Genomic DNA, 13459 nt, shown 5'->3' with positions numbered 1-13459 from the left:
AAGAACCTCATAGGAGAAGGGAATTTGTTCTGTAAATTTTGCTTAAAGAGGCGGTGGTATGTAAGATGAGCCTTCAGTGAGTTTTTTTCAGTTTGTTCTTGTGTATGCAGAGTTCCTCTTTGTCTTGCCCACTTCCTACTAAATCCTCCAAGTATTTCAAAGGAGTCATCATGTCCCCATAAAGAATGGGTTGTTGCTGTAAAAGATTCACCCATCCCATACCTTAGTGTCTCTCATTCTCGCTTCCATCCAGAGGGGAGCCATCCACTGTTGCCTATTGGCGGACCAGACCAACAGATTCCATTTTACCCTTGTCTAGACTTGGGCTAAGTAAGTGCCCTAAAAATGCCACATAAATATTTTTTTGGAATGTTATGTCTCCATGAACCATCTGGCTTAATTAGACTGGTCATTTTGATTCCATTTTTTTATGTGACCAAGAGAACCAATATCTGACAAATTTACTGACCCAGAGAGAAACTTCTGGGAAAAAGCTAATACTTACTGGACACCAGATCCAGTAAACCACAATGCTAATTTTTCTATTTCTGCATGATGTAATCATCACTGCAGATTTAGAAGCATCTTAAAACCTTCTAGTTTGTTAAAATCTTTGGAGACAATGTTTTAAAGCTTCCAACATAATATCAGCTATCCTTAATAATGGGGATTTAAGAGAGACGAGAAAAAAACCTGTGTGTAGCTGCTCCAGAATCTTCTTAAAAGCTCAGTTTTGCTAGTAGAATTTTTAAAAGGGTTGTGTCTATTTTTTTGTCTTATAGAATGATCCCTTTAAACCATTAGGCCATTCATACCCCTTCTCTTAATCCTCCAATGGCCTCTTAGAAAAATAAAAATCTAAAGTCCTTTCTGTGGCTTACCAGACCACTATGTATGGCCCAGCCACACTTGGCTTCCTGTCTGTCCTTGAACTTACTATGCATGTGCCCAAAGTCTAGGGACCGTGCAATAGCTCTTCCTCTGGCAGAATCACTCTTGCTCAGATTTTTACTGAGCTCTCTTTCTTAGTCTACTCAGACTTCTGCTTAAATCTGTTCAAATGCTACATCCTCAGAGAGATTTTTCTTGATCACCCAGTTTAAAGTATAATTCAGATATGTTTCTTTGTAGCATATGTCACTATCTGACATTATTATGTATATTATATTTTTATGCTTGTTCTAGTTCTCTTGAATATAAGTTCTAAGAGGACTGGGGCTTTCTCTGTATCCTGGTACTTGGTATATAGTGGTTTTTAATAAATATTCATTAAATGAGGAAAGAAAGGAGCTTCCATTTCTGTTGCCTAGAAGGAATTGGGTTAAACAAAAAGATTGAGGATTTCTGGTGGTAGCCATAGTGGTACAAGACAAAGAGTGTGAATTTTTACAGAAAATGCACAGAACTTCATACCAGATGATCTGAGACCTCCTATATTTAAGGCTCATGACTGGGTAGGTCCGAGTGTCAATTTCCTCTGACTAAATAGGTTAGATAAGTTGACTCTAAGATCGAAGGAGATAGAAAACGTGGTAACTTTTCATAAATCTTAATATCTTAATGTAATTATTGCAATGTCTTTAGGCCAACATACAAATATTACAAAAGCAAAACCAGCTATTCAAATTAAAATTGATCACTTCAGCACTAGAAAAACTCTCCTAAACATCTAATGAACTTCCAGTCAACCTAAAAAGAAAAAAATACGTGCAATAAAAATGAGTTGAAAAGCTGTTATAAAACAAAAAAATTATATTTCCATATATGCATGCATTAAAAATGCAATTATAAGCATTGCTTTCTTGTCTCTTAAATTTTAGTCTTTATAAAATTAGATTTTCATATTGGTTCTTTCTCTGAGGAATAAGTAGATAGGCTACTCTCAGCTGGTTACAAATTTTAATTTCATAATATCCCCAGCCATCTCTTAGATATAATCTTTGTGAGTCATTCTGTGTAGATAAAAGAAAATAGTTCAAATTAGGTTGTTTAAATTCCCTTTTTCTAATAAGGAAATTTTTGCTGTTGATACTAATACTAAAGAGCATTAGCAAAATGGTAAATTTCTAAGAGATTTATTTACGGTAAAGCAAAGATTTTTATATGTCAATATTTGAATAAATAAATGAGGGCTGGATTTTATAGTTCACTGATTCATACTTTTTTTAGGTGAGGACCTATTTTGATACGTTAACCTTATTTATTCAGGTTTTTAGCCAAGATTATTGCTATACTATTGAGATAGTGTGTGTAATGAAGCTGTTAAAATGAGCATGTTGGAGCCCAGGTATAATTTGTGTGTCTGTTTACTTGAGGGAGGTGGGGGCAGTTTTATTAAAATAGTATCTGTATGTATTGGAGATGAAAGTATGTGCTAAATAACCACTGTGGAAGGAAACCAACTGTTTGTTTTGCAGGGCAGGGTGTCATTCCTATACACTGCCTTCATTCAATGAGCGGGTCTTCTGTTGCTCCTGACTTTTTTCCTGTCTCTATTCTGTGCACAGAGTTCACTGAATAGAGTCTCAGAGAGTGGAGGGGCCTGTGCTGAAAAGCCAGAGGAGGGTAACAAGGTCATTACCCGGGGAGACTTCCTAATCGTCAGTCAGGGCCAAGCTCAAATGTCTCCTCCTAATGACGTGTTCCCCAACCATCTTCCTCCTCATGTTCCAGAAGTATCTGTTTTTTGGCCCTCTGAGTTTATACTTTCCATAATCTTCCATTATATCACATGATATAATATTAATCACGTAAGGGGAAGTATTCCCAACACTGTGAGCTTCTCTCCTAGTCAGCGCTGTATTTATAAGGCTAGCGCAGAGCCTGGCCTATAGTGGGTGCTGAGTGAATAAATATTATTATACAGAAGTTACTGCAGGTGCTATCCACCACCCACCTCCCTGAGAGGGACCGAAAGTGTACAGAGTCCAGCCAAGGTTGAGATGGAATGATCCTGGTTTTTTCTTTGGACTGCCAGAATTCAGAGGGTGCAGACATTGTGCGTAACGGTGTTTAAAGATTGTCCAGTATTTTAACTCCCCTTCTTCTCAACAATGGTCCCTTGACCAAGGGAAAATGGTCCCTTGTCCAAACTTTCAATTCTGCTATTATTTGTTTCTTTTGTGATGGAGCTTTAAGTCCATCGCTTCCCGCTTCTCTCCTCTTCCCAATGAATACCACCATTGATTTGAAAATTATTTTAGTCTTGCTTGTTCCGAGCTTCACATGTGTTGTAATGGCCTCCCCTTGCTAAACCATTCTTCTTGTCCTCTAGGGGTCGTGGGTGTAGAGGTGTGTGCATGGAACTTTCCCCAATGTAATTGGATTTATACCTGACCCTACAAAAGAATAAACAAGAGGGTCAGTGTGTGCATGTGTGTGCATGCGTGTGTGTGTGTGTGTGTGTGTGTGTGTGTGTGTGAAGGAAAGGGTGGAGGTGTGGAAAAAAGATTGGGGAAGTTAGTGGGAAACTTAAAGAGTAACATGAAAATTTGTCTCTGAAAAATTTTTTGACATTCTTTTCCAGGTTGACTTTGGATTTGCTAAGAAAATAGGATCTGGACAGAAAACATGGACATTCTGTGGAACTCCAGAGTATGTAGCACCTGAAGTCATTCTCAACAAAGGGCATGACTTCAGTGTGGATTTTTGGTCCCTGGGAATTCTAGTGTATGAGCTCCTAACGGGCAAGTAAGTACCTCCAGGTTGTGTTCAGACTCTTCTTCAGAGAAGTGCAAAAATAACTTACTAAGGATAAAAAATATGTGATTTAAGAGTTTCACATTTGCAAATGTTTCTGATAAAGTATGATGCCTTTTCCTCTTTAGGTTATTGCACATATACTATGCTTACTAGTTTATAATGTAAAGAAAAGATTCAGGAAGGTGAAGGAAAGAAGTACAGAATGCTACGGTTCATCTAAAATGGCAAGCCCTGTTACTATAGGTAACATATTAAGTGTGTGAAGGTTTTGATAATCCAGCATAAGAATAAGAGACGGAACTGAAGTTGCAGGCTATGTTATTATTTCCTTTTACATATGGTTTGTAATTGAAAAAATAGCAATCATAGTTCAATTAAATTCATTAATCAATTAAACTAAATTTAGCCATCTTCCAAATAAATCATTAACCAGGAATGCTAAGAGAAAGCAACATTGCTGGATTTAAATTTTATTCCCCTTCTCAGCGGCTTTCTGGAGGTGCTAATGAACAGCGACAAGACACAGCAGGGGTTTTATCAGTTAAAATTGAATTGTCACTCCCAAAGAAATTAAAGAGCCATATTAATGAACCCAAGGTCCAAAATGTTCAGCATGCATGCGCGCGCATGCACACACATACATTTATATGCACACATGAGCACACACATATATATATAGGCTATATGTAATATTAACTCACATTTGTAAAGCATTTTGCAGTTTACAGAGCACTTACATGTATATTATCTAGTTTTGTTTTCACAAACTTGTGTGGAAATTAAAGCAGGAACTTTTATTATTTCTTTATAATTTAAATTTTGTTATGATTACTTTCTGATTTAACTTTTATAGGTTAGAAAACCAGGGCAGTGAGCTACCTGCCAGAGTTCAGTGATTTGATCCCAGATCTTCTGACTCTAAATGACAAATATGACAAGACATATTTTCCATTACACACATATGCCATGTAGTATAATGCATGGACACACACGCACACTACACACACAAGATTCACATCAGTTTCCTTTTCAGTTTTGTACCTCCATCCCTCATGAACTGATTTATCTTTATAAACCTTTAAAACCAGATATTTTCAGGGAAGATTTGCATTTGGAATGGCATAAGAAATTCTAGAATGAGACCATTGATGGAGATTCAAGTCTCAACACATATTTTACATAAAAAGAGTTTCATAGAATCTTCTTGAACTTTTAACACTTATAAATTTAAATGTTAGATTATCTGTGACGACATTCTACTTCCTATTTACTTCGTTGAGCAAACAGATATGAAAGATTATAGTATCTGTAATCAATTTCAAATATTAATTGCTTAAGAGTTTGAAGGAAAGAAGAGAAAAGTTTCCAGTCATTTAGACGGAAAGTTGCTTAAGGCCTTGAACACATGGAATTCTATTTCATGAATTTGTTCCTTATTCCTGGGAAATTTGTTAACTGCATTTCTAAGAGACACCTGAAGTTTCCCGTAGGTAACTGGAGAATATACATTTCGGTCTTCACCAGCTGGGATAAATTGTTACAAGGAGTAAAGAAATAAAATGAGGGAATAAAGAAGGGGGGAAAAACACAATAACTTGGAGTTGCTAAGGTGACTTGAGAGCTGTCATAAAAAAGTTGGAAAATTGTTTGTAAAGGTTTTCAGGGTAGGGCACAAGAAAAGTTAATTTTAAATGCCCTGAACTTTATAGAGTCAGGCGGTAAATGAAAATGAGAAAAGAACTCAAAACAAAAACAATATAGTTGTAAATATAAAAATCAGTTGGAAATATTATAGCAATGTCTTTGTTTCCTACCTCATTTTCTTTACAAGTGAAACATAGATTATTGAATAGTTAGTTCACTGACCTTATTTCAAGTTTATTACCAAGAGTGGGAATTCACTGTATCAAAAGGTCTCAAGCATGACCAAGAAATAGTGAGTAGTTCATGAATTTTCAAAAATTAAATGACACAAGAGCGTAGATATTGAAGTATTTTTAAAAGCAAAGCATATGCATTAAAATGTTATCTGATCCAAGTGGCCAATTCCCAGTGCTTTCTTACTCATCTTAGCAACACTTTCCTTGAAATACTGTCTTCACAGTATTTCTCTCATTTCTTTTCCCACACTCGTGGCTCCATCTCACTATCCATTGCTGGGTCCTTCTCATCATTCTGACCTCTCAATATTGGGCCACTTCACTCTTTGATCTCTTTTCCTTCTACTCACTCCCTGGGTGATATCATCAAGTTCCATGGTCATAAATACTGTCTGCTCCGAATCGTATCTTCAGCTCTAACCTCTTCCCTGAACGTCAGACTCATAAATTCAACTGCCTTCTTTGCATCTCTGTTTCATGCTCAAAACATAACTCTTGATTCTCTTTCCCATAACCTGCTCTGTACTCCTACACTGCTCTAGTCTTTTATCCCTTCATAAAGGTTGACTCCATTCTATAGGTCAAAACACTTGATCACCATTCTTGAATCTTTTCTTTATACCGTACACCACATTCACCTCATCAGCAAATCCTGTTGACTTTTCCATCTAAACAGATCAGAATCCAGCCACATCTCACCACGTTCACCACTACTGTCCTAGTCCGGGCTACCAGGCCTTCTTTCCCCCACCACTTTCACCATCACCGTTTATGCTCCACACATTAAAACAAGCTTCCTCTGGCTGCTGTAAATTAGATCATTTGACTCACAACATATTCCTAGGTCCTCATCGTGGCCCACTAGATCTATTTGATGTTTCCTCCTCTCTTACATCCCTCTTTCTTGCTTACTTTCTCCACCAGCAACACTGCCCTCCTCATGGCTCCCAGAACAGCCCATGCCCATTCTTGACTCATGGCCTTCGTACTTGCTCTCTCGAAAACCTCTGCGTTTTGTTTTGTTTGCTCATTTGTTTTCTTTTTAGAATCCACATATAAGTGACATCCTACAGTGTTTGTGTTTCTCTGTCAGACTTATTTCACTTGACATCATACTCTCAAGGTCTCTCCATGTGTGACTAATTTACTCTTGCTCTTCATTCATACCACTGCTTCATCTCATCATCTTGTGAGAGATTATTTTCATATCCACTCTGTCTAAAAGAAGTCACACCTGTCTGTCAATTTCCACCCCTCTCCTTCATTTTTCATGTTAGTGATGATCTAAAATTACTTGTGTGTGTGTGTAATTAGTTGTGATGTGATATTAATGGAATGATTTTCTACTGTGTATCCAGATTTATCATAAAACAAATAATGAAACAGAGGGAGGGAAGGAGGGAAGAAGAAAGGAAAGAAGGAAGGAAGGAAGGAAGGAAGGAAGGAAGGAAGGAAGGAAGGAAGGAAGGAAGGAAAGAAGGAAGGAACTTAGTTGTAAATGTGTCTCAGATGCTGGTCCTAGTGTCCTATTTTGTGTTTTCTCTAGCCCACCCTTTTCTGGGATTGACCAAATGATGACCTACAATTTGATTCTCAAAGGAATTGAAAAAATGGATTTTCCCAAGAAAATTACAAGACGACCTGAGGATTTGATTCGGAGGCTTTGCAGGTGAGAATGACAATTAGAAACCCCTTGTTCTTGGAGAAAGTGTGAAGGCTTCTTATTTCTGTTTCCACACATTTTAAATTAGGTATATGTTTACTTTTTGAACTTTTTTATGTACCATGTTTCCCCGAAAGTCAGACCAACCCTGCAAATAAGCCCCAGTTAAGATCGTCAGCCAGACGGATGCATTTAGTACGTTATGATGATGTTCCAGAAGAAGATGACATGACTGTATTTGAATAAATGTCGATTGTTGTACATGAAAAAATAAGACATCCCCTGAAAATACACCCTAATGCATCTTTTGGAGCAAAAATTAATATAAGACTCGGTCTTATTTTTGGGGAAACACAGTAAATTATATTTACAAAAAATCATTTTCTGTATTGCAGTCTATGTTGGGAGTTTGAGTTTATCTTATGTTATAGAACCACAGTACTTAATGATAGTATAAAAGAGATGTAATTTTCAGATTATCTTTAGGAATTATCTGTTATAGAGCAAAATGGAACCACAAACCCTAATTTGATAAAGGAGTAATCAATTTACAACCTTGTTATTTTGAGAGAAAATCAGTGGTGATGATAAAATGTTACTATATGCCCACTTTAAATCTTCATTTTTAAAAAAAGTACTCCTCTGACCTTATTTTATTTCATTATTATTTTTAGAGGTATAATTGTCATATAACATTACATTGGTTTGACATATGCAATGATTCAATATTTGTATACACTACGAAATAATTACCACAATAAGTTTTGTTACCATCCAATACCATGCAAAATTATAAAAAAATGGTTTTCTTGTGATGACAACTTTTAAGATTTACTCTCTTGGCAACTTTCAGATATGCACTACAATATTGTTTACTATAATCGACATGCTGTACATTACATCACCACAACTTATTTATTTTCTAACTGGAAATTTGGACCTCTTGACCCTCTTTACCCATTTTGTCCATCCCCTACTCCCCCTCCACCCTGGCAACCACTATTTTGTTATCTGAATCTGTAAGTTTTGTTTTGTTTGTTCATTTGTTTTCTTCTTAGATTCCACATATAAATGATATCCTATGGTATTTGTGTTTCTCTGTCAGACTTATTTCACTTAACATAATACCCTCAAGGTCTCTCCATATTGTCATAAATGGCAAGATTTCATTCTTTTTTATGGATGAGTAGTATTCCATTATCTATATCTATATCTATATCATCTATATCTGCATCTACATCTACGTCTATATCTACATCTACATCTATATCTATATCTATATCTATATCTATATCGATATCGTATTTCCCCAAAAATAAGACCTAGCCGGACCATCAGTTCTAATGCATCTTTTGGAGCAAAAATTAATGTAAGACCCAGTCTTATTTTACTGTAATATCAGACCAGGTATTATATAATATAATATAATATAATATAATATAATATAATATAATATAATATAATATAATACTGAGTCTTATATAATATAATATAGTATAATATAATACCCAGTATAATATAATTATTATATTAACATTAATATAATAATTAATTATATTATATTAATTTTTGCTCCAAAAGATGCATTAGAGCTGATGTTCTGGCTAGGTCTTATTTTCAGGGACACATGGTATATCTCACATCTTCTTTATCCACTCATCCATTGATGGACATTTAGATTGTTTCTATAGCTTGACTATTATATAGTGCTGCAATGAACATAGGGTTACATATATCTTTTCAAATTAGTGTTTTCATTTTCTTTTGACCAATACCCACAAGTGGAATTACTAGATCACATGGTAGTTCATTTTAATTTTTTGAGGAAATTCCCTACTGTTCTCCATAGTTATTGCACCAATTTACATTCCCACCAACAGTGCACAAGGGTTCCTTTTTCTCCACATCCTTGCCAATACTTGCTTGTAGACTTTTTGATATTAGCCATTCTAACAGGTGTGAGGTGAAATCACATTGTGATTTTGATTTGTATTTCCCTGGTGATTAATTATGTGGAGTATCTTTTCATGTACATGTTGGTCATCTGTATATTTTCTTTGGGAAAATGTGTACTTAGATCTTCTGCCCATAATTAATTGGATTGTTTCTTTATTTGGCTATTGAGTTGTATGAGTTTTTCTTATATATTTTGGATACTAAACCCTTATTAGATATATGGTTTGCAAATGTTTTTCTTATTCAGTAGCTTTCCTTTTCATTTTGTTGATGGTTTCCTTTGCTGTGCAGAGCTTTTTTGTTTGATATAATCTCCTTTATTTTATTTTTTTCCTTTTGCTGCCTTTGCTTTTGGCATCAGATCCAAAAAAATCATCTGCAAGACTAATGTCAAGGAAATTACTGCCTATGTTTTCTTTTAGAAGTTTTATGATTTCATGTCTAACTTTGAAGTCTTTAATCCATTTTAAGTTACTTTTTGTGTATGATGAGAGATAGTAGTCTAGTTTCAGTCGCTTGCAGGTGGTTGTCCAGTTTTTCCAGCACCATTTATTAAAGAGACTATCCTCTCCCCATTGTATATTCATACCTTCTTTGTCATAAATAAATTGTCCATATATGCATGGGTTTATTTCTGGGCTCTCCATTCTGTTCCATTGATCTATGTGTCTGTTTTTATGCCAATGTCATACTATTTTGATTGCTATAGCTTTGTAATATATTTTGAAATCAGGGAATGTGATGCCTCCAGCTTTGTCCTTCTTTCTCAAGATTGCTTTGGCTATTTGGAATGTTTTGTGTTTCCATGCAAATTTTAGGATTATATGTTCTCTTTCTATAAAAAAAAAAGTCACTGGGATTTTGATGGGGATACCATTGAGTCTATAGATTGCTTTGAATAATATGGACATTTTAACACTATTTTTCCAATTCATGGGCACAGAACATCTTTCCATTTATTTGTCTCTTCTTTAATTTCTTTCATCAATGTCTTACAGTTTTCAGTGTACAGGTCTTTTACCACCTTGGTTAAATTTACTCCAAAGTTATTTTATTTTATTTTTTTGATGCAACTGTAGATGGTAATTGATGGTAGATGTTGGGAAGTTTTTGATTACTGCTTCAATCTTTTTACTAATAATTATTCAGATTTTCTATTTTTTCACTGTTCAGTCTTGGAAGATTATATATTTCTAGGAATTTACCTATTTTTTCTAGGTTATCCAATTTGCTGGCATATACTTATTCACAGTAGTCTCTTAAGATCCTTTGCATTTTGTGGTATCAGTTATAATGTATCCTCTTTCACTTCTGATTTTATTTGTTTGATCCCTCTCTTTTTTCTTGGTGAGTCTAGCTAAAGATTTGTCAATTTTTTAATCTTTTCATAGAACCAGTGCTTAGCTTCATTGGTCTTTTCTGTTTTCTTTTTAGTCTCTACTTCATTTATTTTTGCTCTGACCTGTATTGTTTCCTTCCTTCTATTAACTTTGGGCTTTGTTCTTTAGTAAAGTTAGATTGTTCATTTGGGTATTTTCTTGATGTAGACCTGTATAACTATGAACTTCCCTCTTAGAACTGCTTTTCCTGCACCCTGTAGTTTTTGAGAAGTCGTATTTCCATTTTCATTTGTCTTAAGGTATTTCTGATGTATGCTTTAATTTCTTCATTGACCCATTGGTTGTTCAATAGTGTGCTGTTTATCTCCACATATTTGTGATTTTTCCAGTTTTCTTCTTGTACTTGATTTCTAGTGTCACATACTATTGTGGTTGGTAAAGACACTTTATATGATTTCAGTCTTCTCTAAATTTGTTGAAAGTCGTTTTTGTGGCCTAACATTTAATCTGCCCTGGATAATGTGTATTCTGCTGCTTTTGGATGGATTTTCTGCATATATCTGTTAAGTCTACCTGGTCTAATGTGTCTCCTACGTGGACTGCATGTGTCCTCTGGCATTAACAAGGCAGTGGGAGAATGCAAGACTGTGGTGCACCCATTGGCTTTTGTGGGGCCACAGGGCAGCACTGGGTTAGGACATGCTCACTGGCACTGTTGAGGTAGAGGGAGAGTACAAAAATGGCAACTGCTGGCACCTCCTTTCCCAGAGAGAGCCTCAACAGGCCCCTGCTTCTCTGGCAGACACTTTAAGATTAGTAAATGAATCTCCTTTACATGTAGTCTAGGTACCTTTCAAACTGCTGCTTTGGCACTGGGGTAAGTGAGTCTGTGAGCCAACTCTTAAAAAAAGTATCTCAGTTCCCTACAGCCCTCTGGTTCTCCTGAACATGAGCCTTGTTGTTTTTCTTTTTTTTTTTTTTTTTTTTTTTTTTTTTTTTTTTTTTTATTAAATTTATTGAGGTGACAGTTGTTAGTAAAATTACATAGATTTCAGGTGTACAATTCTGTATTACATCATCTATAAATCCCGTTGTGTGTTCATCACCCAGAGTCAGTTCTCCTTCCATCACCATATATTCGATCCCCCTTACCCACATCTCCCACCCCCACCCCCCACCCCCCACCCCCCTTACCCTCTGGCAACCACCAAACCATTGTCTGTGTCTATGAGTTTCTGTTTCTCATTTGTTTGTCTTGTTCTTTTGTTGTTTTGGTTTATATACCACATATCAGTGAAATCACATGGTTCTCTGCTTTTTCTGTCTGACTTATTTCGCTCAGCATTACACTCTCAAGATCCATCCATGTTGTCACAAATGTTCCTATATCATCTTTTCTTACTGCCGAATAGTATTCCATTGTGTATATATACCACAACTTCTTCATCCATTCATCTATCGAAGGACATTTTGGTTGTTTCCATGTCTTGGCCACTGTAAACAAAGCTGCAATGAACATTGGAGCACACGTGTCTTTATCTCTAAATGTTTTCAGATTTTTTGGGTAGATACCCAGGAGAGGGATTGCTGGGTCATATGGCAATTCTATTCGTAATTTTTTGAGGAACCTCCACACGGCCTTCCATAACGGCTGCACCAGTCTGCATTCCCACCAACAGTGTATGAGGGTTCCTTTTTCTCCACAGCCTCTCCAACATTTGTTACTATTTGTCTTGTTGATGATGGCCATTCTGACCGGGGTGAGGTGATATCTCATTGTGGTTTTGATTTGCATTTCTCTGATGATTAGTGATGTTGAGCATTTTTTCATATGTCTATTTGCCATTTGTATGTCCTCTTTGGAGAAATGTCTCTTCAAGTCCTCTGCCCATTTTTCAATTGGGTTGTTTGTTTTTTTGTTGTTCAGTTGCATGAGTTCCTTGTATATTCTGGATACTAGCCCCTTATCAGAGGCACTGTTTGCAAAAATCTTCTCCCATTCAGTTGGTGGCCTCTTTATTTTGTCAATGGTTTCTTTTGCTGTGCAGAAGCTTTTAAGTTTCATATAGTCCCATTTGTTTATTTTAGCTTTTACTTCCATTGCCTTTGGAGTCAAATTCATAAAATGCTCTTTGAACCCAAGGTCCATAAGTTTAGTACCTATGTTTTCTTCTATGCAGTTTATTGTGTCAGGTCTTATGCTTAAGTCTTTGATCCATTTTGAATTAATTTTGGTACATGGTGACAAATAGCAGTCCAGTTTCATTCTTTTGCACGTGGCTATCCAATTCTCCCAGCTCCATTTATTGAAGAGGCTGTCTTTGCTCCATTGTATGTTTTTAGCTTCTTTGTCAAAAATTATCTGTCCATATTTATGTGGTTTTATTTCTGGGTTCTCAATTCTATTCCATTGGTCTATATGTCTGTTTTTCTGCCAATACCATGCTGTTTTGATTATTGTGGCCCTGTAGTACAGGCCAAAGTCAGGAAGTGTGATACCTCCATTATAGTTCTTTTTTCTTAAGATTGCTTTGGCTATTCGGGGTCTTTTGTGGTTCCAAACAAATCTGATGATTTTTTGTTCTATTTCTTTAAAATATGCCATTGGGATTTTGATGGGGATTGCATTGAATCTGTATATTGCTTTGGGTAATATGGCCATTTTAACTATGTTGATTCTTCCAATCCATGAGCACGGAATGTCTTTCCATTTCTTTGTGTCTTCTTCAATTTCTTTCAGAAAAGTCTTATAGTTTTCAGCATATAGGTCTTTCACATCCTTGGTTAAGTTTATTCCTAGGTATTTTATTCTTTTTGATGCAATTGTAAAAGGAATTGTTTTTTGTATTTCTTTTTCTGAGATTTCATTGTTGGTATATAGGAAGGCAATGGACTTTTGTGCGTTGATTTTGTAGCCA

At 35.8% G+C, this 13459-nt stretch overlaps 1 protein-coding gene across 3 annotated transcripts in view; it reads left to right on the top strand.

The window, feature by feature from the left end:
- PRKG2 (protein kinase cGMP-dependent 2) overlaps positions 1-13459 on the top strand; it is a 105849-nt gene that overhangs the window by 76088 nt on the left and 16302 nt on the right. For all 3 annotated transcript variants that reach the window (XM_074324382.2, XM_019720111.3, XM_074324385.2), the window contains 2 exons: positions 3527-3690; positions 7129-7251. In XM_074324382.2, coding sequence (XP_074180483.1) covers positions 3527-3690; positions 7129-7251 — 287 coding nt within the window. The remainder of the gene's footprint in view (positions 1-3526; positions 3691-7128; positions 7252-13459) is intronic.

The sequence above is a fragment of the Rhinolophus sinicus genome, chromosome 1 (assembly GCF_057876585.1).
Source record: "Rhinolophus sinicus isolate RSI-liver-muscle chromosome 1, RSI-T2T, whole genome shotgun sequence".
Lineage (NCBI taxonomy): Eukaryota > Metazoa > Chordata > Mammalia > Chiroptera > Rhinolophidae > Rhinolophus > Rhinolophus sinicus.
This window is presented reverse-complemented; position numbering and strand designations above follow the sequence as displayed.